At 39.8% G+C, this 26,452-nt stretch overlaps 1 protein-coding gene across 1 annotated transcript in view; it reads left to right on the forward strand.

Moving 5' to 3' along the window:
• LOC120566032 (inactive N-acetylated-alpha-linked acidic dipeptidase-like protein 2) overlaps nucleotides 1-26,452 on the forward strand; it is a 519,707-nt gene that overhangs the window by 144,668 nt on the left and 348,587 nt on the right. The window contains exons 6-7 of the mRNA XM_039812233.1: nucleotides 9,833-9,952; nucleotides 19,307-19,439. Coding sequence (XP_039668167.1) covers nucleotides 9,833-9,952; nucleotides 19,307-19,439 — 253 coding nt within the window. The remainder of the gene's footprint in view (nucleotides 1-9,832; nucleotides 9,953-19,306; nucleotides 19,440-26,452) is intronic.

The raw sequence follows: 26,452 nt of genomic DNA on the forward strand, positions 1-26,452 counted from the left end.
AGAGTCAATCTACTGCCTCAGTCTAAAAGCTACATGGTGTGAAACTTAAGTAGATTTATAATGGCCCCTTCAATAGCCCCATTTATCTCATTTTACTGTAAATGTAATAAATGTTCTAGTAGAGAAAGAGTTACTTTATGGGGCTCTTTCATTTCCTAATAATTTCCCATGGAATTCTGGAATTCCTTGGAAAGTTTCCTTTAAAGGGTACATGTGATGTACTTATCTTGTGAAGAAAAGTCATGAAATCATGTAGTACTGTGCATGCAGTGATGCATAAAAATATGCACTTTGTGAATTATTTAATAATTCTATCTTCTTGTGAACTCTAACAAGCTGACCTTGTCAGTTCTCTATTCAGATAATACATGGCTATATTGTCTAAATATCCTTTTCTTCATTTCCACTACAGCTAGTACATAACACAATTTTTTTCAGGAATTTTTACTATTATAATTACTATTTTGCAATCTGCCTTTTGGTTTTCATGGAATACAATGAACTTTGCTGTCTTATAATGTATACTCTCTACTTGCTACACCAGGTATTTGGTTGTTCTGTTCTGTTTTTTTCCTTGTCACAAATTATTAATGTGAAAGAACAAATTAAATTTGCTTCAAATCCAGCTGGGTCCAAATGACAAAGTCAAATGTAAGCTGGGTCTAAGACACAGGCTTCATTACGTGACTCAACATCACTGCATCGAAAAGCTCACTGATGCTTTATAAATGTTCACATTTAAGCCTTCCAAGGATGGGCTGTGGGTAAAGCCTCTGACTAATTCAACACAGCTACCGTAAAGTACTTGTCCTCACTCCCTCCCCCTGTCCTCTTCCCTGTCTTCTTCTCTTTTTCACATTTTTATCTCCTCACTTCTTCTGTCTTTTGGAGACATTCCCATCTTTATCCAGTGCAGCTGTGAAGTCTTTTTGAATTTTTCATACTGGATACATATATAATTTCCCAGAGTAACTGAATACCTATAAATACATGCACCCCTGATGGGCTCTGGTTATCCCTGTCAAGGTTCGTCATCAGATTATTGCACTCTTTGGCGACAGACATGGGCAACTGCCCCCTGAACTCTGAACAACGGGCCGGCTGAGCATGCAGTTAGAAGGCTACACACATCCTGCTGTTACTGCAGTTCTGTGAGAAATACAAACTGTTTCTAGATTGAAGGTGCTCTGTTCCATAACAAGCGTCACAACTGGTAAAAGGGGTGAAAGGCTGTAAGAAACACAATTTACTCCCAGCTGGGCCTGCATCATCCATCAGCCATCGGGATCAAGACAAAAAGGTGGTGCAGTATTTTTTTTTATGGAGAGCCTGCGGATTTTAGAAATGCATCTTATAAAAATGGTGTACTTTTCAATTTCCCAGATTCTAAAAGTATCCCATCACCACCTTTTTATCCAATGGAATCTCATACTACTACATACAGATTCTATTCAGCATGGTTGAAGAGGAAGGTTGATCCAAGTTGCTGGAATCACAACAGCGCCGGAAAGAAGCAGGTGACTGTGTCCATGTGGGACATTCAAAGAATGGTATGAAACAAGGAAACCCCTAACCACTTTCCAATGGTAGAATTAGAAAGAGCATCCAGGATGCATGAAGTGGTAAGTAGCTCACAACCTGCTGTCTGGTAAAGAAGAGTGGGTTGCTGGCACCTCAAACCAATGAAAACAGAGGAGAAGAAGGGGCCAAGGACAGTCTGACATTAGATCTGGCTAGTCCCTCATTCACCTTATCCAAGGTAGGAGAATAATGCACCGCACCCCAGATGTGGTGCCTCTGGGCAATAGCTGAGACAGCCTTAGATTTAGAGAGTATTTGAGAGGTTAGGAGCTTTACTCTTTGAGGGAAGATGTAATGTATAAAGTGCTGCCCTTTATTAAGAAACTACTTTTGGCATTCTGCTGTCAGAGGCAGAAGGACAAATGGGGTCATCCACTCTGCTACTATCAGAATTCTGACCAACGACAGGAAGAGGGGAAGAATTAAGATCAGTTTCTTGATGGACTGGAATCTACTGCTGTTGAAGCAGGATGGCCGGTCATAAGTTGGTCACCATTTCTTCTTCTGGAGGATGCACGTGGGAGACCAATTGCTCCGAAGCCTTCTTTTACAACACTAAGTTGGTTCTTGAGTGCTGAATGCCTGGGCCAAAGAAGAGTAGAAAGGAGGACTCTCTGCAGAGCAGCACAAATTATTTCCCTTTTAACATTGAAGGCTTGTGACATCAGGGTATGGCTGATCTCATGGACTAGTACATTGGGATTTTATTGGACAACAGCTCAGAAAGGTGGATGCAAGAGATGGTTGAAGGAACTGGTGTGGTCACTATTAGACAGCGTTTGAATGCTTCCTTTGGTAGGCAAATACAGCCGAGAAAGAGAGGGCAGGAGGAAAACAATGACTGTAACCTCCTTGTTAGATTCTCCTCTATCCCTTAGCTGACTCTACAGTAGGGCTGTCAAAATTGGCCAAAAATGTTGTTTGAATATTCGTTCTAAAAAAGAGGTTTGAATATATTCGAATACCTATTTTGTGCATTACGTTCATAAGAGACAACCAATACAATGGGAGTCATAACTACTTGTGCAACATTGGCCCGCTCTCTCACTGGAGCGTGCAGGAGACAGGACATACCGCGGATTACACCGCCATCACAGAGCAGTTCATAATTTGGTCATAAACAACCGAGTCTCTTGCCGTTCCATGAATTTGTCCGCTAATATTGCCGTTGGCTCTTACCTAAAGAAGTTTCTCGTTGTCTCTGCAGTTAAAGATTTACGTTAGTGTCTTTGTGCCGTCTTCTTCTTCGCCGTCTTGGTTTGTTTACTTTCGGTAACGGCAGTCACATGATAGGACGTCATCAACATGCCCACTCGTTGGCTGTGAATTCTACTTCACGACCAACTCAATCAGACAGGAAGCTGAACTTTGAGGAAGTGGCAGCCAACGAACAATCGTGCAAGGCAAATAGCCACGGTAGTGCTGTCTTTTTCTCTCTCTTATAGTATGCGAATATAGATTTTCATATTTAAATGTCAAATTTAGAATATTCGTTGACAGCGCTACTCTACAATAGGTGCAAAGACAACAGCTGGACGCTTGGTGCTATGCAAAGATGCCAACTGTATATGACATAATAGATAATGGGTTTGCAGGAGACATGCACTCTGCCGAGGCTGGGGAGATTATCAAGTTGGGTGGCAGCGATAAGAGGGATGTTCACCCTTGCAGATCTGGTGTTGTCTTTCTTGTATTTATGCCACCATACCAGGATTTAGCAAGAATATGGGCATACCAGGAATGGTTGCTATGGCTTGGTTCTGTTCCCACTTCATTTCTGGTACTGTATCCAACGTATAGGAAAAAAAACCCTACTTATTGTCTTCCATCCCCCTGTATGTGTACATAATATGCATATACAGAATACACTTGTGCATTCATAATCACAGAGTAAACATTTGCAGGATTTGCTTCCTCTGTGTAAACTTTAACTGCATTGTTGGAACAATCAAAAATTATATGTTAATGAATGATTAATTACATCCCAACAGAATAAACTATATAATAACCCAATTAATATGGAAGCCCTGCTATATTGTTGGGCTTTTGTCAAGGCATTTCACTTACTCATCTTTCAATCGTAAATTATAAAATACACAAATACATATTCCTGTAAAGGATGCTACATTTCCTTTCAATAAAGCAAAATCTCTTTCATTACAAATAAATTTGAGTTGTAGGCAATATGCAGGACGAGATATTCCAAAACTCTCCCCCCACCAGGCCAAAAATGTATCTTATTCCATTTCCTTTCATGTCCTCCAGTCTAAACAATGCCAAAATTAGAATACAGGTTTAAAATTACCACTTAAAGACACTTAAGCTGCCTAATCCCTCATCAACCAAAATCATTTAACATAAAAAGCTAACTAATACGATCTGTAATTAAGGTAATTAGCATTATTTAGAAACTAGTAATATGCCATCATACTTATCTTCACATAAATCATGGCTGCTTAATATGAACTATGCCTCTTAGAGCATAATGGAGTTCTTGCAGTTTCAAGAAAAACTGTTTCCTCATTAATATGCAAATGAAAGCACATGTGCTCGAGAATCTAATATAATCAACCTCTCTATAGGGCCAGCCTGCAGTGTGTGATTATGAATATTTTGCAGTTTCTGTCTGCACAGGAATGAATTCACAGTATTGTGACTACATACGGTAAAAACAGACGGACACATCATAATAGCATAATGATCTTTTTTATCATTTAAAGTGGTGTAGGTTATTTTCTGCATTAAATATATGAATACGAACCCATAAGTGTAGTTTAAACATGTAGCTGAGCCACATTATACAGCAGCTTAGTGGTACTTCTGTTTCATTAAAGATTGGTAGTCCTGTGTGTAATTTATAGTATCACTTCTAATTCCATTTTAAAGTGCAGCAAAGAATTGCATGTTTCACTATACTGCAAAACCACATATTACAAATGTGTAAGGACCCACGTGCTTCTAAACGATTATTCAACAAAATATAATGTATATGCAACAAAATTTTAACAATGGCTTACAGTTTCCAAGCAAGGGTGTCGGACAGGGTGGAAAGGGGACTGAGGCTGCATTTACATTGCTAGGATTTGTTTAAAAACCAATATCTTTAGCTACGTTTAGATCTCGCAGTCACACTGCTCTGTCGTTTCAGAGCCCCTAAACCGGAGACAATCTGAAAACACTTCTGACCCATTTTGGTTTGGAATCTGCGGGGTTGTGTTGCAGTCTCATTGGCCGCAAACGGAGACCTTTGGCAACACCAACACTGACGCTTAGTTTCCTGATTGGGTCATTACGTCTCGTTCTCTGAGACTAAGCTACTAACATTACCATGGCAACTACCAGCCTCAGGTGGAGTATACATGCTGCCTCCAGTTTATCCTGGCATGTTCATGCCCAGTTTACAAGAATGTTGATGAGATATGCTGTTTGGGCGTGTTAGTTTTAACGGAGATTAGTTCTTCCAATGGAGCTAAAAGCACTTGTGTGCATGGAGTTCGCGTTTGGCTCAAAACTCCGCTTAAAAACCAAAACGTAACCTAAAAGATGCTAGCATAAATTCCTATGAATGTGGGGAGGGGCCCATAGAGAATGCCTTTCTACAGGGCCCAGAAATTTGAGCTACGCCCCTGGTTCCAAGGTTGTGGTACAAACTGTGTGGTGATAACACTTTTGCAGTTGCTGCCCCGAGACTTTGGAACAAGTTACCCCCTTAACATCCCCACAATAACAGACTAAGCTCGTTTTAAAGCTAACCTCAAAACATATTTATTTAGAATGGCTTTTAATAGAGTAGTATTGTGACATTTTCCTTTATTCCTGCTTTTATGTATTCTTTTCTGATTTTACTGTATGTTTTATTTATTTCTGATTTTACTGCATGTTGTGTTTTATTGTTCTTACTTCATGTAAAGCACTTTGGATACCTACTAGTTTCGGTAAAGCGCTATATATAAATAAATATTGATTGATTGATTGATTGTATTAGTATTTTACACATGCCATTATGCCACACATTTCTCTTTTTCATAAAATGCGCTTGAATTACAATTTATTTACCCACGCTACAATAAAATACAATCCACATCTGTCATTCTATGCATACAACCTGAAAATGGCTTTTCCCAACACTGGCCCTCTTTCAGCCTGCCTCTCCTTGTTGTCTGACATAATGACAGTGTGATAGTGAAGGCACTTAATTTACTTTATGTGATAAGAGTTAATTACAGGGTGGATTTGAGTAGCCTTCAATCAGTAGACTGCAGAAACAATCCAACAACCTCCTCTGTCTCCTCCTTGCATGGCTGCTTTTCTTTTCTTCGCCATTTATCCCCTCGCTTTACACACTCTGTATGCAGAAAGAGAGACAGGGGAAGGGATGGTTAGTCACAGTTTACCTGTGACTAAAAAAGACTCCTACCGCAGAGGAGGACTTGAGAAATATTTATAAAGCTCCCTGAAAGAGAGGCACTTTTCTTAGGCGAGCATGTGGCATCAATGTTTTACACTTGCAGTACTAGTAGCAGTAGTAGCTTTCCTGATAGTTGCAGTTTGGAGTATTAGACGGTAAAAATGAAAATAGTAACGGTTGTATGTGTAGGTTTTATGTGCATAGACAAAGAACTTATGAGATAGAAAAATATGATGCCAAATATGATGATATGAAGAAAATATAATGCCAACATTTTTAAGTACCTCAATCTAATAATTATTTGGCACATTTCATCATGTGTATTGTAAACTGTTTACCGAGACCCTATTAACAAAGTAGACCACAGGCAGTGTTGGGGAGTAACTAGATACATGTAACAGCGTTACGAATTTAATTACAAAATAATGGCAACTGTAATCCTTTACAGTAACTGGGAAAAATGTGTAATTAAATTACAGTTACCTATGAAATGGTTCATGATGACATTGGGGGTTACATCTGAATATTTTCTGTAGAAAAGCTAGGCTATATGTTTGTCATGCCTCTTCTTTTGCCATTTCCAGCCACAGCCTTTCAGTAAAGTTTGATGCTATTCTGATGCTTTCGATTGGTTCTCCTGTTTGAATGTGCAGAGCCGCCAGTCTATCAGTTAAATCGCCTCTCAAGATGTCTGAGAGTTGCCACTATGGCTATGGATTAAAAGAAAAAGAAAATCCTTCCAGATTACACGGATTACAGTTACCTTTAATTTGTATGAAGTTGTAGGTAAATTGAGACATCAATTACAGAATTAAGAATTAAGCAGGTGACATCCAGCCAAGTGATTGTATTCAAAATAAAAGTTAAAATCTTACTGAGGACCTTTGAGTCGCGTACATTATCTGCCGCTGTGAAAGCAATTCATGTTTGGTTAATTGATGATGACGTGTAGTTCTGACAGAATCGTCGCTGTTGCAAAGGTAACAATAAAGTGTAAGGGTGGGTAGGATATTGGTTTTCTGTAGAGAGATCACAGAGTTTGCAGCTGCACCAAATCAGTCAAACATTATTACATTTCCTTTCAAAACAGTATCGAGCTCATTGTCATCAAGCAGGCCAAAAATATTTTTCTCTCATGGATTGTCTCTGCCTGAACAGTATCTCCTGGCAGCTCCTGACAGGTAAAGGCACCCTATTGGCCAGGATAGGAGTCATTTCCTCATTTAAGGAAACTGATCAAATGCTTTTACTTCCAGTCCTAAAAGTAGGACACAAAATATGTCAATTTCCTTCTTTGAGACAGGCCTTGGTCAATTTGATGTTTTTCTGTTATGATCAGGGTGTGGATGTAACTTTATTCATCAGCTTTCATCCTGTTAATCCTTTAAGGAAACGTCCCTCCCCTTATAAGGATGCTAATTCACATTAAAGCATTTCCTCAGCATGGCTTTTAACCCCCCATAATGCCATTATGCACCAGAATACAATTGTGGAAGATACATTTCATATTCATGATTTTATACTGTAAATATTTTAGAGATATTGGACACTGACAAGAGTCCAAGATATATTTCTCCCCTTATCATCCTATCAAAAAGTCTACCAAACTCTTGTGTGAATGCCTGGCTGGGTTGAGGGGGAATTATTCATCATCTCAACAGGAGAATGATGCTCACAGCTTCAGCCAGACAGAGGCCACTTACACTGTTAATTTCATTACCTCGTCGGGATGAAACGAAAGGAGAAAAACGGGGGAGATGAAAGAGAGATAGATCTAGTTGAAGCAGCACCATCTAAGTGCGTATAGAGATTCTCCTATATTTCAATTTGTTGCGTCTTGGTCTGCGGTTTAAATGGAGGACTTTTATGATGCAAATGCAGGCAGGAGTGATAAATCTTTCGTGCTCTCCTCTCCTGGGCTCCTCTGATGCAAAATATGTGCTCTCTCTCTCTCTCTCCTCTCACACACACACACACACACACACACACACACATTCAGGCACTATCTCGTACTCTCCCTCGCTTTCTCTCCACTGCAGCATCGTGTTACACTCGCCCCCTGGCCACATGAAAAATGAATCAGGTCCAGGTGATGCAGTGAGGGAGTAGGGAGGGGGGAAGAGAGAGTGAGAGAGGGGTGAGAGAGAGATAAATAGAGAGAGAGATGAAGAGAGAGAGAGAGAGAGAGAGACTAAAAAGTAAAGCTTTGACTTTTCTCAACAACTTCTAGGTCACTTTAATTTGGAAGATGAACTCAGTCAGCTGCTCAGTCACACACGTGCATACACACAAAACTCACATACACACACACACACACACACACACACACACACAAATGTAAACACACACTTGGCCAAAGTAATTCCAGTGTACTGTAAAGGAATCCGATTCTATTCTAGTGTCATGATATTAATTACAATGGCTACATTAGGAACTAGAAGAGGACTCGGAGAGCGCAGACCTCTGCCAAGGCCATGTCCTACAGTCCTGCTGTACTGTTTCCTATGCTCCATCCTGCACCTGCAACAAACATGATCTTTATATTTTTTATATATTTGTGGTTTATTTATTTTTTTATAATTGTTGTCCCCCAGTGGCGCATCAGTAATAGTTTAGGAAGAAGTCTATATTGACGACGTTTCACTTCCGGGATTGCTCCGGTGCCGCCGGAAATTCCGTTCCCTTCCGCTTTCTTTGTGTTGGCATTCTAAACTCTGGTGAATTTATAAGGACTTTGGTTAAATGCTCCTCAGATCTCTGCAGTGTAAATCTAAACAGCTAGCTAGACTCGGTCCAATTAGATTTTTTCTCGCACGACCAAAACAACTTTTGAACGTACACGTTTCCACCAAAACAAGTTCCTTCCCGAGGCTATTTTGCAGCAGCACCGCAGCTCCATTTTGTGCTTAGCGCCGGCCAAAGACGATTGTGATTGGTTTAAAGAAATACAAATAAACCAGAGCACGTTTTTCTCCCATCCCGGAATGCTGTGTGGACTAGCCAGACCCTCCTCCGCAGCGCTGTGGAGGAAGGTCTGGCAATGCAAGACTAATATTGTCGTAACATGGGAAGTCAACAATGTGCTTTGCTAAAAATATCTGCTGGAAATATCTGCTCTAACTAAATGTAAAACAAATATGACACTACGCTACAAAAAACATTTTGGTTAGTAAACCAGGGGTCTTCAACGTTTTTTAGGCCACCCCTTAGCTTTAAAAAAAAAATGGAGCAAGGACCCCCTACTACATATATTGTATACAATGTAGTTGCATATTAAACTGGACCTACAATAACGTGTCGGGCGGATTAAAGCCTTTAGATATGCCTTTTTATAGTGCATATAATACTAAGCTTTTAAAAATAAAAATGATTGGCATATTCAAATATTTATACATCATGATTTAATGTTACAATATGGCACTTAACTGTATCTCTGGATGGCTACCTTAGCTGTAGGCCAGTAAGCCTATCATCAATGTTGTGTACAAAAAAAAAATATCTTTACTAATAATGCGTTGGATTCATGTTAATGGATATTTTCAGACATATTCCAAAATAAAAATGTTAACCATATAACAATAATTTGGTGGCCCCCTGCAGCAACTCTGATGAGCCCCTGTTGAAGATCTCTGCTGTAAAGTATTAAAGTTAAATACCCTGCCCTATTGCAGAGTAAGGTTATAAACAGAGCGCACAGTTGACTGGGCCATATAAACACATACCGGTAGGTTACCTAACATATGGGTGACATATTATGCACAAACATTTTGGGGAAACATTTGATTAAAGGGAATGTAATAAATGCTGACCCGCCTGAGCCTCTGTGCTGTTTCTCCACACCAGGGGGAGGTGGTGGATGTCCAGTACGCCAGCGTGGACGACCTCCGGAGAGCCAAAGACCGCCTGAACCTCACCAACCAGATTGCTGTGGTCAAGCTTGGCCAAGCACCTTTGCTGTACAAGGTAAGAACAAATCAAATCTCTGCAAATTGCTGCTCTGCTGATAAGGGAATCACACATGTGATTTGATGCTGTACTTGAGATTTACCTGATACTATAATCTTACAGCAGAAAAAAAATATATTCACCCAGACTGAGGAACGAGATCTTTTGATCTTTAAAAATAAGTGCAAGGTGTGACTCAAAAAATTATTTTCCTATAATGAGGGGGTTTAAAATGATCCAGATATACTTAGCTCACTGCCCTTTGAAGAAACTTTATACTGAACAGGACTTAATTTATATGACTAGTCATGCAGCACTAATTCTTCATATTATTTTTACCATAAATATATCATACCTGATTCCTGTATCCGCACAAATATGTCTGAATAAGCAAATTGATTAGGCCTGTTTCTGCTTGGTTATGTGCCATATTCGGCTCAGATCAGTTTTCCTATCAATTAGAAGATGACAGGGAAAATGTGAATTCCAATCCAGTTAATTTAAACATAAACATCTACCTTCAAGTTAATTACGGATGAATTTTATTTTAAGTTTGCAATTATGCAATTATGCAAACCTGAAAACAAAGTCCATGTGGACTAGGGTTGGGTTATGTTTTTTTTTTTTCGATACCGGTGCTAAAGCGATACTTTAAATAAAAAAAAAAAAAAAAAAAGAATAGCACAAAACAACAGCAATATTCACTAGCAAGGACCACACCATCAACCAGATACATTTTGAACATTTTGAACAATTTCATAAACAAGAAATTTGATTGGAATGTGAGGCATGAAATTGCTGGAATGCGAGACGTAAAGTCGCTTGTAGTCATCAGCTTTACGTTGACTGCGTTGTGGGGAGGCTTCGGTAGTGAAATCCACCGTAGCACCTGGGCAAGATGGACCCCCTTAGGACCTTAAGAAGCGGAGAAAGGAGAGCAACAGAAGAGTGTGGGAGGGAGGGGTGCAGAATGTGAGAGCAAATGAGAGGAGAGGGTTAGGTGGGTATTAGTCTGATGATCATAAATGACCTGTAACAGCAAACCAGACTAACAGTGAAAAGAACGCTATTTTTATATAGTTTTTAGTAATGCCTTTGCCCGGGTCCGATTTTTCCCGCAAAGTCACAAGATGATTTACGACAGTTAGATGGCGATACAGAGCACACATTCTGAAGGGTCACAGATTTCAGCATAACACTGGAAAAGCCTGTGTTAGTGTATCAGCCAGGTAAAGGGTAGTAGGAGATTTCTTTATATAGGCCTAATTGTATTTTGATTTTTTCTTAAAGTTATCTGCTGTAGTTATGGCTAATAATGGGGCAGGACCATCACAGAAAAGAAGGATATTAAACAAAGAACAACTAAAAGCTAAAAGGAAAAGTGACAGACGACGGGCGAAATCCGTGTCACACTCTGTCGGGCTTTAAACAGATAGAGACAATTATGGTATTGTAAATGATGATGTAATATGTCGATTTCATTCATAAAATAACTTTAGATTGCGCAATGTGATTGTACGTCAGTATGCAACATTAAATTACGCCCTCCTTCTATTTAGCTCGGAGGTTTTATTCCTTTTAGTCCGTGTTTGTGTTGGCCTACTATTTTCTTTTCCCTTGTCCCTCTGTACTTGTGTAAAGCGTCCTTGGGTTTTATGAAATGCGCTATATAATTTATTACTATGTTGATTGCTACAACAATCTCTTAATGCTTTGGCTCGTGACACAGTGACAGTGATACCCGGTTTAGCTCACGATACATCCAAAGTAGGCTAAGTTACCGTATGCAACACTTGAAATGCAACGATGCGTCTGGGATATATTCTCTTATTGTAAATTAATGATTTTCTGTCGGAACAAAACATTTATCGAACTATATGACCTCCCCGTAACGCTGACTTCTAGACTATTATGACAGCAAGTGTTGTTAAAAACACTACCACTTTTGTCCAAAAAGAACCGCTGAAATTAAGACAAAACTGAAAGTTACATATAGCCACTTTAAGTCAAGATTTTGACTATCAGTACTTTGATGAATGCAGTCCTTAAATTGAGAAGACAGCTCCTGTTTCCTGTCCTTTATTCATTGAGTATTTCTCTACTTCTGAATGTGAGGTTAGTTATAAATGACAGGCTAATGAGCCATAACAGGAATAAATGGAGGTTCCCAAAAAAAAAAAGGGAGAGCAAATGTTTAAAGAAGGGTCACCATCCTGCATTTACATTAATACAGTTAGACTTTCAAAAAGCCATTTAATTAGACTGCATCTCCTGCCACATGGGGCCCTTCTAGCAACAGACTGCTGACCCATTTTTCCTCCACGCCCACAGTTTATGACAAATTTGGTCATGTGTGCTTCTTAATGTCTCTGTGTCAGCAGCTGAGAGAAATGATCGCCCTTTACATATAAATGGGGAAGAATGATTGATGAGCCTTGTACTCTCACTAATGAGTGTGTGACAGTGACTGCAGGCCCAATGTTATAGCTAGCATATAGCTAGATTCATATTTGATACACAAACATGGAACCAGGTTTTGACCATGTTAGCTTAGGTCATTTGGTCCAATAACCAGTGTTGTAGTAATCAAGATCAACTATATTTTTACTCTGTCTCGTCTCGGTCTCGGATGAAGAGGACTCAGGAGAGGAATTTTATTTCAAGACCGGGTCAAGACCACAACTGCAGGGATATCACTAAATTGCCTGTGTATCGTTTGATTAATGCGTTAACATCCTTACTGTGACTGGATGTAAAACTTCCTGCATCAAATGCAACCAACAACATGACTTATTCCTAATTAGAAATCTGTTACCGTTAACCCCCGTTCCCCGCCACCCCCTAACACGCTCTTTGTCAAGCTCTGGCTGTCTGGGAGATGTCAGCCAAATTCTCGGTAATAAAATGTGGCTACCTAAACCATAAGGAGTTTATTTCCAAAACAACATTTAAAAGAAAATGAATATTAACTATACATATTAGCTCTTGTTATGGCAATAAAAGAGGTGAACGAAGAAGAATCTTAATTGGTTTTCTGTGGGTGTTTTTCATGGGAATGTGGATCTTTCAGATCAATTTTAGGAGTGCCTATGGTTAGCATTTTCCACATTTTATCGTGTCATGCAGTGTGGGATTCACAATGGTCTGGTCTTGGTCTTGACTCGGTTTCGTCCTGTCTTGGTCTTGGTCTTGACTCAGTCTCAACCCCTCAAAGTCTTGGTCTTCTCTCGGTCTCGTCTTGCCTTGGTCTTGGTCTTGACTCGGTCTTAACCCCTCAAAGTTTTGATCTTGTCTCTGTCTCGATACACAATCTGGTCTTGGTGATGACTTGGTCTCGGTTTAGGTGGTCTTGACTACAACACTAAGAAGAATCACAATATAGATTCACCATACAACTTTATTTCAATATATTGTCATATCCCAGCAGTTATTTATAATACATGTATTCAGGCCCGGATTGGCTAATCGGGAGCACCGGGAGAATTCCCGGTGGGCCGGTCTGGTTGTTTGGTTGTGAGGGCCGGTGTTCAGGTATGGCACTGGGTTTAAATCATAGTTGAATATTATGGATGCTGTCCCTATGCTGCCTGCACTCACAGCCCACTTTTTGTATTTACAGTATTTATTTGTTCTCGCAGCCCACCGTTCTCTTCATTCATGCAGCCCACTCGCAGAGTGCAGCCTGGTTAATGATGACCTATTGATTTATGTTCGGAGTTGTCCGACGGCAGCACCTTGCTAAAAAATAAATAAAAAATACGTCAGCGTACACAAGTCACTGGTGCTTGTTGGAGGATGCCACCGCGAGCAAAAAGAAGCTGTGTTAAACGGGTAATAGAAAGCGCAAAACGGCACTGAAGGCGTTAATTTAAAAAGTAGAGCTCTAGAAAGTGACGCGAACAGATGAACTTTTTCTATTTTTAGCAAAACGCCAAATGAAGACGTTGAGACGGGTAAGCTAAGTTAGTTAGGAGAAGGGACTGCAAACCAGCGTTTATGTTTATGAATCAAACTTGTTCTTGTAGCTCCGCAGCAGCAGCAGCTAGTAGGCCTACTAGTCCAGTTTGCTGCTAACAGTGACAATGAAGAGCCAGTAAGGTTACCAAGCAGCAGCTATATGAGCCCAGAACTCCAGTTTGGGCAGGGTTGATCATTGACTGAATATTATAAGAATTAATAAGTGTGGTGAGCCAGTAGTGTGCATTAGTGATAGCTGCTGTCAGTGTGGATGGCACATCTACTGTAGGCTGTTGTATCACAGTGTGTGAACAAGCAAACATGATCAGATTAGCTACAATAATCACTTTTTATGCCCAAATATTACTTGTGACCCATTATGAAAGTTGTATGAAATATTCAAAGGAAAAAATAGATGTATCTTGTTCTTTATTTAATCTTTGATTACTTATTTGCACAGAAACAGATTCTGATATTGTTCAACATCATTGGGTTGTTGTTAACATGTTAACTTTTCTAATAAATCTACATTGTGAAGCGACACTTGGTGATATTTTACAAAATACACCGAATTACAAGGATGTAGAGGATAGGGCGCTATTGCAGACTTATATACTAAGGTTTTGATTACATTTTTTTAATATAGTCATTCGTGAAGTAAAGTGGGCCGGTCTAAGGCATGAAAATCCATGGCTGAAAATGAGTCCCAATCCGGCCCTGCATGTATTAATGGGCGTTGGAACTATTTAACGAAGGTTGGACAAGTCATATCCACTTTTTAAAATTAATAAAATATTAGTTTAAAAATGTGTGTATAAACAAAGCCACCAAAATAACTGGCTAACAACAATTTTTGAGACTCGGCCTCAGGTCCTGGTGATTCTTAGCAGTAGAAAAATGCTGAGTTTTTTTGTGATTGTTGCGGGCAAAAATCCTTGATTATGCGGCACGTTTTCTTAAAAAATGCGATGGAATATGCTGGATATTTATGCAATTTTATGCTATGAAATTGCAGGAACTTGCAAAAATTGCGGGAACTTGCAAAAACTGCGGTTTGATGAAAAAGAGAAAAAAGTGATTCCCCCAACACCCTGCTTTTCGATGATGTTCACGTCGCATAATTATGTCACTTCATAACGTCACTTTATAACGTTCCCATGGCAACAGGGGAAAATGGCTGCTCTTCTGTGAAGTAAACGCAACATTTTTCAACTTTCTGCTAAGATATATGTGACTTTTCTTGCATGAAAATGCGGGGATTATGAAATCATGCAAGCCCGCATATTTTGCACGGAAATCGTCAATTTATGCGCCGGCGTATTTGAAAAAATGCGGCCCCTGCATAAATATGCGGTCTTTGGCTGATTATGCATTGAATTATGCGTTCGCATAATCACGTTTTTCTGGAGGGACTGTTTATTGGAGAATGCATAGGGCAATTTGACTATAGTTGTCCTCTCCACTTTACTCATTGATTTGATAACATCAACAAGAGGTAATACATTTTACAGAAATTGCTACTGCATGCAAGCATAAAGAAATCCTCAAATTAAAAAAAATTTGTTAACGAATCAATTTCTGTACTTTTAGCTTTTTTAATATCTTAAAATATGTGATCTGGGACCAACCACTTCCTCTGGGTGAAATTACAAAATGAATCCATCATTTTTCTCATGTTACAGCCAGATAAAAGTATCAAACCACTTGTTAAAAGCCACCAGAAGGGCTTTTGGGAAACGTTTGAAGCCTTACCTAACCCCCTTGTAGCAATCCTAGGAACGGCAAGTCCCTTACCCACTGCTAACAGGTACGAGAAGAAGGCTATTGAATTTTGGATGGTGATTGTGAAGAAATTGATTTTGCGTGTGTGGAAAATGGACTCTGTGCCCACATATGAGAAATGTCTAACACACTTCACTTGGAGAGACTGAGATACTACAACGCAAATAGAGGAGATGTGTTCGATAATTATATGGGACCCTGTACTGAGATTCTTTAAGGGGCAGGCTGCAGATGTTATTTAGTGTCCCACTGTGCATTCATGTATAGGGTTATGTGTGTACCTTTTTTTGGTCCTTTTTCCTGCACTCTTTGATGTCCACTTCTTGTCCTTTTGACATGACACCCTTTTTGTTATTTAAAATTATATGTCACTTTCAGTTTGCGTTGATTCTAGCGGCCAATTTGGACAAAAGTGGTAGTGTTTTTACAGAAAATCATTCATCTGCAATAAGGGTTACAGATGCATCTTTGCTTTTCAAGTGTTGCATACTTAGCCTACTTTGGATAAATCATGAGCTAAACCAGATATCGCTGCTGTCACTGTGTCACGAGCCAAAGCATTAAAAGATTGTTGTAGCAACCAACGTAATAATAACTTAGATTAATATAGCGCATTTCATGGAATCCACAGACGCTTTAGACAACTACTGGGGGTCAAGGGAAAAGAAAAGAGTAGGCCAACAAAAACACAGATTGAAAAGGAATGAAATGTCCGCGCCAAATGGAAGAGGGCCGTAATTATATGTTGTCTACTGACGTACAACCACATCGTGCATTGTAAAGTTATTTTATGAATGAAATAGACATAACATACTTAAGGGCCAATTCGGGGTCAGTTTTGAATCATTTACAATCCCATAATTGTCTCCATCTGTTAAAAGCCCTCAGGTCTCTATTATCTGGACTTGAGTCCGACTCAAGACTCTATTCTCTGGATTCCTGACTTGACTAAGACTCACGGTCTGATCACTTGTTCTTTGACTCGGACTCAAGGATATATAAAATCGGACTTGAGCATTCATGAAAAAGTCAACTCAGACGTTGGATGAAATTTCTGACTAAATAGGTTATACAAATTTGATATAAGATGTTACACTTTTCCTGTTTCGGGCTCCAAGCAGCTGGGGAGATGTTCCATCCAGGCCTGATGTTCTTTTGGGTGTAACACCCTTTACTTCACCGACAGTATTAACAAAAGAAGAAGCCTCCATGCCTTGAGAAGCTTATTGTTTATTGTTAACTGTTAACTCACTTTACATCGTCTTTGAGATCTCTTTTTTTCTCTCGCTCTTTCCTCACAGCCACACATACGCTTCTCAGTCGGACACCGCTACCGGTCGCTCTCCTTGCTTGATGACACACTCACTGACGTCACTCAGTTAACGCTGCATTCTCGCTCTTACTTTCGCTACTCTCGTAACAAAGGAATTGATATTGATATATGCAACTGTAGTGCACGATTCGCGGGCACCCTACTACATGTTCACATTTGGAAAATGCCAAGAGATCGTGAAGTTCACCGTCACGGATTTTACATCCAATGCTGGAAAGAGCACCACTAAATGTTATTTAGAAAAAAAAGTCAGTAAATAAACTCCCTTTGCAATCGTGACAGTGGTATCATTTTTGCTTAATGTAGACCCTCTTTTATTAGTATATCAGCTCCTTTAAGGTGCCAGAGTGGAGAAATGTAGGCAGTCTTGGAATTCAACACAGACTCAACCTTGATGACTCGACTTGGGGGCTCGAGACTCGACTCAGAGTCAAATTCAGGTAAAGGTGACTCGACTCGGACTCTTTGGTGACTCAGACTTGGACTCGGACTCGACAGTTGGTGACTCGACTACAACACTGGTGTGTGTGTGTGTGTGTGTGTGTGTGTGTCCCTGTTTTCCAGAGAAGGACAGAGTTGTGATGAGAGCAGAATGACCGTGGTCTGTGTCACACCTTCAATAAAATAGTCATCCACGCTCATAAAAAACAAGGACACTATTTCCCATGGACAACAACGAAATACTGCTCTGCACTGTGGCAGCTGCAGCACACGTCCTCCCACCCAGCAACTATTCCCAATGATTACTAATAATGGTGGCTAAATAAACAGCAACAAGCAAAACCTTTAATCATCATGTGGAAGATTTAGCTCATATGAAGAAAAATGTACCTCATAAAGATAAAAAATAAGAAGTCACTTCGGTATTAATAAATGTACATCCTTCTCTTCTTGAGAGTGGTAAAATCTAAGCAAAACATCACAGTAGGCTACTGACACACACTGTTTGACCGACTGTAGAAGTACAGACTGTAGAAGTACAGAAGTACAGCGCAGAACCACCACAGAAATATCATTGCTTTCACACTTATGTTCATTTGTTACAAAGAAGCACACAGAGTGGTAAACTAACACTGCATTTTCTAACCCAGAAATGCATGTAAACAAACAAACCCGTTCTCACTCCCAACTCGTCAAATACGGCAGCTTGGTCAGTGGGCCTCAGCATCTGATCTCGGTGCACAAGGCACCTTTTTGCCTCTGAATGAGACACACCAGGCTTTACCTGACTCCAATGTAAACCCATCCGTGGCAATATTACACTCTAAGAATTGCATCAGTAAAATAACAGACAAGGTACTGGCAGCTCATTGCCTGGACTTTGCCACATAATTGAAAATGGAAATTATATGTGTTCCTACACTTAAAATACAGTTTTTTGTTTTTTTAAACTTCAAAAATGTCAAAAAAGCAACAAACACATCAGAAAAAGCAACAAAAACGTTGGAAAAAGTGACACTAAGATTGACAAAAGCCACAAACGTTGAAAAAAAGTGACAACGTGGACTCGTTATGAAAAAGTTTATTGAGGTAATAAATCAAATGAGAAGTAGGGTCATCTCCCCATAAACTTCTATAGAAACAGACTTGTTTTTGCAAACAGAAACACAATTAAGTTATGTTTAAAATATAAATAAATTCAAATCCTGTTCTGAATTTATTAAGAAAATATATTTAGCCACAATTTAGCACTTTGACTATACATGGTCGAGCCACATACTAGATTTTGACCTAGTCTTGTTATATTACATAACAGTGGATCGAATGACTAATGTAAAAAAGGGGCAGTCTTAGAAAAGAAGCCACAGATAATTATTTAATAATTATCCAACTCTGCAGTAACCCTCACCGCTGTTGGGTGTTTTCTTCCAGCTCATTTGGTTCTCTGGCGCACTCATTTGCTGTTCAGTCTTACCACTTTCATCAATCCTGTTTCCAGCAGCAAAAGTCATCTCTGATAAACCGACTGCGATCTACCTGCCCAGCACCAAAATGAGATAGACAGACAAAGTTAGCAACTAGGTGGTGACATAGTGAAGCATTAGATATGCTGTATGTGTAAATTGCCAGTTTTTTGCTTACAAGTATGCCTTAACAACTTTATATGTGATAATGTATCAGAGATACAACCAATGTGTTTTTAGGGGTTTATTTTATTTAATTTTTTTTATCATTTGGTTTTGTGTGAGTAGTCGCTGTCTTTATCCAGCTCACATTAAATCATTGTAGGGTCAAATGTCACTAATTGTACCGTGTGTGTGCGTGTGTGTGTGTGTGTGTGTGTGTGCGCATGTGTCCAGCTATCCCTACTGTCTGAGCTGGGTTTTGGAGGTGTTCTGCTATACATTGACCCATGTGACGCTCCCCCTGACCGCCACACCTGGCATCAAGCCTTCAGAGTAACTCTCAACCCCGAAGGAAACCCTGCCATTGGTGAGTGTATTTTTATTTGTAAAATCCATTTCTACCTAACTAAGAAAGTAGTATATATTAACTATACTTGTTTTGCTTTATACTTTATTTTATTACATGGCATGAACATGTCACTTTATGAGGTTTTTTAACATTATTATGAGTTCCCCCAGCCTGCCTATGGTCCCCCAGTGGCTAGAAATGGTGATAGGTGTAAACCGAGCCCTGGGTATCCTGCTCTGCCTTTGAGAAAATGAAAGCTCAGATGGGCCGATCTGGAATCTTGCTCCTTATGAGGTCATAAGGAGCAAGGTTACCTCCCCTTTCTCTGCTTTCCCATTAGAAAGAGAAATATCATGGCTTTCAAACGAGCAAAGTGGCAGTTGGTCAAGGTCACACCCCCACCCTCCATATGTCTATATATTTTGACTGGCAGGACTGCCAGACCACGCCCTGTTGTGCCTTTGTGGCATTGCAATCTAAGGTTGTTTGGAGCAATAACTCCACCTCCTCGTCTGTCCAGACAAAATTTTCAGCGTTTGTTGTTCGCTTCGCCATTTTTTGGTTTCGTGCTACTAGGGAGAGGAGAGGGAGAGAGGAGGAGGAGAGGGAGAGAAGTAGAAGGAATGTTCTACACAGCTGCGCGGACTTGGTGGTGTTCTGTGGCAGTTCTTCACACTACCACCAAGCCGCCTGGTGTGCATACTACATCGAATTTAACACACTTTTGCGTCACCATATGCACGCAAAATTCCCCCCAAAAACGCTCGTCTAAATGCGGAATAAAAAGGGAGAACGCAACGCCACTTTTGCGTTTTCTCTTCAGATCGTTTCCGTCTAAACATAGCCTAAGACACCCTTTTCCCACTATGATTAACCAAAAAAAGAAAGAAAATGAAATATATGATTGTGTTAAACCTGTGCAAGCTACCTTTCAACATTTAGAAATTCCCATTAAATCTCCACATATGATGTGGTAAACAAACTCTACTCCCTATTAAAAGTGTTTTTAAGCTCTAATAACATTTAAAAAAAAATATTACCGGTAAAAAAAAAACACAAGTACAAGTACAATTCTCTTTGGAATCTGGTCATTGCCTAAAACTTACTCACATGTCCTACTGTACCTTGGCCTCGGCAGAGGACGGTATATATCTCTGTATCTCTTTGACTCTTTCCTACTGTATTTAAATCACCCTCCCAAGACAAATGACCTCTCCGACCCTCAGTCTTGTCCCCACTTCCTGTTTTTCCGGCCCGGTCTGGCCGATAGGGATGTGTCATTAACGCTGAAGTATCTTTAGTCCTTGTAAGAGTCCCAGTACCACAGTGGCAAGACCTGGTAGAGCCCCAGCAGATGTCTGGACTGCTGTGTGAGCATGTGTAAGAGTGTGGGAACGTGTATGTGGAGGGATGTGATGTGGAAGAGAGAGAGAGAGAGAGGGCGACAGATGCTGGCTGTCTGCTCTCTCACCAACTGCAATGCTCTCAGGTCCCCTGCGCTAATACAGCTCAGAAGAACAGAAGATGTGAAAGGACACCTCATTACTCATATCAACCATACTTTATTCAACTACCAGAGACTGCCTACACTCTAAGAAATATCTGTGTATTAACAGTTTTAATACTGTATATTTTAACAGAAATTGATGACTAATGATTTTAGTTTTTTACATTTGGAATTGCATAATTTGTGCTTGGCCATGGACGTTGGTTTTGGGATGTTAAAGTCAATGTTGTCATGATGAGGTTTGTTGCTTTTTACGACATTTTTAAAGTTTTCTTTCTTGGTTTTCCAAGATTTCAAACATGGGGCATTCGTGGCCAGGTTAGCTCAGTTGGTAGAGCAGGCGCACGTGTATAGAGGTGTATGTCTCGACGGAGAAGTTCAAGGGTTTGAGTCCAAACGGTGACAATTTCCTGCATGTCTTCCCCCTCTCTCTTCGCCGAGCGGAGCCATGGTGCTTCTGCAAAATAGCCTCGGGAAGGAACTTGTTTTGGTGGAGCATGCATGTTCAAAGGTTGTTTTAGTCGTGCAACAGAAAACTCAGATTGGACAGATAGTCTAGCTGTCTGGATTTACCCTGCAGAGATCTGAGGAGCAGTTAACCATAGTTCTCATAAATCCATCAGAGTTTAGAACGCCAACACAAAGAAAGCGGCCATGACGATTGTGATTGGTTTAAAGAACTGCCAATAAACCAGAGCATGTTTTTCTCCCATCCAGGAATGCTATGTGAACTAGCCAGACCCTCCTTTGCAGCGCTGTAGAGGAAGGTCTGGCAAAGCGAGACTACTGTAAAGCTAAAGATCTAATACATGTATTTAGTTAAATAGGACTTAATGATAAGGCCGTAGCAACTAGCATCTATTACTACTACTACTACTACTACTACTACTACTAAATATTTCTCTTTATTCCTACATATAATGAGTTTCCCCACCCGTACAAATAAAGTACATGTTTTTTAACCTTTGACAGAAATGTTGAAATGTGAAGTTATATACATAACATGTGACATATTGCATTACCCCATGTGCAAATGTGAATGTATTACACCCAAAATGATGTTCCACATGTGATGAAAGTGATAAATTCACATACTTGTTTCGTAGAGGAAGAATGAGAGCATATCATACCACCCTTGTCCTAATTGTAGCCAGCCTTACATCTGCATAACACCAACACAAGTCTCCAAATCAATCTTTAAATGAGTCGTCCATTAGTGCAGTAAAGTAAGCTGCACCATTATTTTTTTCTCCAAAATGCGGCCACGTTTCTACAAGGAGATGTTCTTACAAGTCCTCCACTACAAACGTATTTTCGATGTGACGATTCTGCGATGGTGTTCAAAGGCCTGGCTTATCAGACACACATGCTGTACTGTGTGTTAAAGGAAGCGTCAGTGCGTCTCCCGGTGGCAAGACAGTGAAGAAGATGTGAATTCAACACACTGAGACTTTCAGTTATTTTGGGTGGGGCTGTACTTCACACACACTACATTCTCCCACAATTTGGTGAAATGTAGGCCATTTTACCACAATTAATGTGCATTTAGGTTGTGGGAACTAAGCATTTCCCGATGTTCTGTGTGACTGTTGAAAAGCGGTTGCATCGCACCTGTTTTGCCTGGATTTATTTATTTTATTTTTTTTACATTTCAGGCCCTTTGTGTTTTAAGAGCTTTAAAACATGCTAAGTTCTCAGTGATGTCAACAGCACCTTCCTTTTCATATGGAGAAATAAGACACAAGGAGCTGTCAGGAGTGCTTCCCAGTGGAAATGCTGCCAGTGGAAGAGCTGTTTAGAGTAAATGTAATTCTACTGTTTGCCAGGGCTCTGTATAACATTCCCCAGACTTTTCCCCACCTCTCAGTTTATTGTTTGGACTTTGTTGTCTCCCTCTCTCCATCCTCTCCTCCTCCTTCCTCAGCTTGTTAATTTGACTCTTCCTTGTAGTGTTGTATCACCGCTGTGTTGTCGCACGCTGCCTGCTGAGACAGCCACAGCAAATCAAAGCCTCTGCCTTCTCATACATACCCATCGTTCCCGATTCTCTTATGTAGTGTGTTATGTATTAATATGCATGGCAGTGTGTAGGTGTGGGTTGTGTATGTGTGTGGGCTTTCAAGAAGTGTTTTTGCACACGTAAAAAACTCAGTAAGATGGAAGAAGTGTGTGTGGTTCTTGGATGGGTATGCGCATATCTTCATGTATGTGTTTTCCATATATTTCTTACATGCCTTTGAATGTCACATGTAGTGCTGCATGAATGAAAATCGGGGGGAAAAAACAAGTCATTTTGGTTAGATATCATCGGCAGGTGTTCGCTGTCAGGTTTACTCCTTGTTATTCCAGCATTCATCTAGTCTGATATGCACCATGCTGCTGTAGCATTCATTTATTCTTGGAAGAGATGCCACAGCTTGGATATTCTAGCTTGCCCTGTAACCATGTTGACACTTAGTAGTACAGAACTGAACCAGTGCCAACTGAAAAGTCTATGAAGACACTGAAAAATGAAAAATGACTGACTTAGAAAACAGCAATGACTTTAACTTTGATTTGTTTGATATGGTCTATAAAAGCTTGCTTAGCAGTTTAATTTGGAGAAAATAGATGAACAGTTTGATTTGAGGAACACACACTATAAACAATTTGATTAAGAAGAACAGGGTTTGCCGCCTGCATTCTGTGTGTAGTTTAGGCCAATAAAAAACCATGGGCAATGTTAAGGAAAGGTTGGATTTATATTGAAACACAGCAGATTGGCTCATTACCTTTGGCATGCGAGCCCTAAAAACGAAGCCACGTCTCAAGGAAGTAAAATTATTCAGTAATCATAATAATAGAGACAACAAGAAAACATTTGAGGAAAGTCTGAAAAAAACTGTATCAATGTCAACTGTTGACTGTCTCCATTTAGATTACATTAAATTACTGGATTAAACAACAAGAGGAAAATCAAAAAGAGCACTTAAAAGCAAGGAGCTGTTAATGGTGGGAAAATGAAATATGTTTGAGGAAGTCTACTTGAAGTCTACTGAGTAATACACCCACAAGTTTGTAGGACTATCAGATGCCAAGACATTTGTGGTAGTTCAATACCTGAAAAATATTAGGGCCCCTATCTTGCACCCGGCGCAGTGCAGCGCAAAGCCCGACGCAAGTGTCTTTGCTAGTTTAAGACTGACGCAGTTGTCAATTTCCCGTCCAGCGCCCACATCGTTTAAATAGCAAATGCACCTGCGCCCATCTGTGCTGGTCTTACAGGGAGGTGTGTTCAGGTGCGTTTTTGGCGTATTCCTATCTTGAGGCAGTAATCGTGCCACTGACCAACAAAAACCTTGTCTAAAGTCAAAAACGCAGCATTTCATTGCTATTTTAACAGTGCGTTAGTAAAATACGCGCACACATGCTTGTTACACACACAGGGACGCGCTACAGCACAAAAAAGATAAAAAATAAAAATATTACAATGTGAAATAGTATTTGAGTTTATGTGGCATAGTGCTCGTGCCATATATGATCTGCTCGAGCGCTTTCACTTCACGCACGAGCAGATCAGTTTCTTCTCCTGAAAATCTCTCCTTCCTTCCAAAGTACAAATGCGCCTGGCTTTTAAAGGGAATGGGAGATGACACTCTGATTGGTTTATTGCATGTTACGACCAAAGCACACCTATGATTAATTAAGACACTAAATACAACCCTTTTGGACATTGCGCCTGGCGCACAGACCCTTTTTTCCGCTGTTAAACTTGCAAAGTTGGATTTGTAAACACACCTGCGCCATGCGCTTCACTCCGTGTGCTTAGATCGTTAAAATTGGGCCCAGGGTCTTGTTTTGAGTATAGATACTATATCAATAGGGTCCATCTCCCGTTAAAGCACATGAATCTTAGTGCTGCAATCCTCTGCTTCTCTGCTGCTGTTGTATAAATCAGAGGTGGGCAAATTGATCCCCCAAAGTATCGATACTACAGTCTTGTTTTGAGTATCGATACTAGTGTCAAAAGGATCGATACAAAAACGATTTCAGTTTCTGGAAACACTCTTCTTTGTGCTGCACTCTGCATCTCTGCTGCTGTTGTGTGTATGTGTGCAGCGATCATCTTGCTACTTTTAAGAATTGATTAGGTAATTAAAACAGAAATGCCTAATGTTTGGCAAGTACTGTGCATACTGTACATACTATTTATTAGGGTTTGCTGCTTTATATTTTTTCTATTGTTTTGCTTAGTTTCATATATGATTGTTACATCCCTTCTTTCTATACTACCCATTGGGTCTTTGATTAATTTTGTACATTGGTTTGTCTTTATATATCTCTATATGCACTTTTGCTACTCACTATTTGGTTAGATGCTAAACTGCACTTACTGTGTGCAATGCCAATATTGTTGAATCTAATATCTACATATTTCAATAGTTGTTAAATATATTCAGCAGTATTATATTAATGATGCATCATCTGATTGAAACCAAATTTGATGGCATTGCCCATCCCTATAATAATTTGAGGCTAGATCTTTTTAAAACTTTGGAATGGTTTCACAGAAGCAATACTTATTTTCCTTCTTGACAATTTTGTGTTAAACATTACTCAACAATGCCATACTGTTCCTTCTACCAGGAATGTGTGGCTGCGTATATTTGATGAACTAATGCAGTGCCTTGATAACAAGCAAAAGTTAAGCCAGGTTAAACTTTTTTGCTGGCTGACCTGGTTGCATTGAAATGAATGACCAAGTGCTATTGTCAGTGTGAATGCAGTCTTATTCAGTTGTAAAACTCAAACTTGTTTGAAGTAATAATGGGGATGGTCTTGAAAACTAGACGCTAGTCATATTTCCATCAGCGTATTTCTATGCACATTTCGAAAGTATCACATTAGAAAATGTTGCTGGAAACGACAAAATTCAAAAAAAATTGAAAAAATGTTTTTACACTCCGTTGAGGTGGTTTTTGCCTTTTTCAAAAAAGAGTTAATGCGCAAAATGGGAAACGGAAACAGCTTCGCAGAATAAGTTGTAACATAGCGAACATGTAACTCACATGACTATAGTCCTGGTATCCATCGGATGGGGGAAGGATTGGGATATGGGTCCCATCCAGTGCGCCATACACTTGTTGCACAAGGTGCGTAGTGGAGTTGCGGTTCGCTATAGTCTGTGCCTCAGCCACGTCAGGTAAATTGACGAATTGGTTCAACAGTTTGAATCATATGGCCTGGCACACCGCTTACACACGCGGTGAACGGTTGTCTTGCTGACACCAAATGTCTCTGCCACAACCCTGTATTCTGCACAGGTGGCCAACTTGTACAATGTTACCTCAATCCATTTAGCCAAAGAACATAGCTTCTAAACTCTTTAATTTAGCAAGCTGGTTTGCAATCTACAACCATTCGTAACATCAACTTCTGACGAAACTAGGCTTTGCGTAGTTTATTTGCTCTAAACCAGTTGATTGAAAGTCTTCTAATTCGCATTTTCTTTTTTTTCTTTTCTTTTTTGCGACATTTTAAAAGT

The sequence above is a fragment of the Perca fluviatilis genome, chromosome 9, assembly GCF_010015445.1.
Source record: "Perca fluviatilis chromosome 9, GENO_Pfluv_1.0, whole genome shotgun sequence".
In the NCBI taxonomy this organism is placed as follows: domain Eukaryota; kingdom Metazoa; phylum Chordata; class Actinopteri; order Perciformes; family Percidae; genus Perca; species Perca fluviatilis.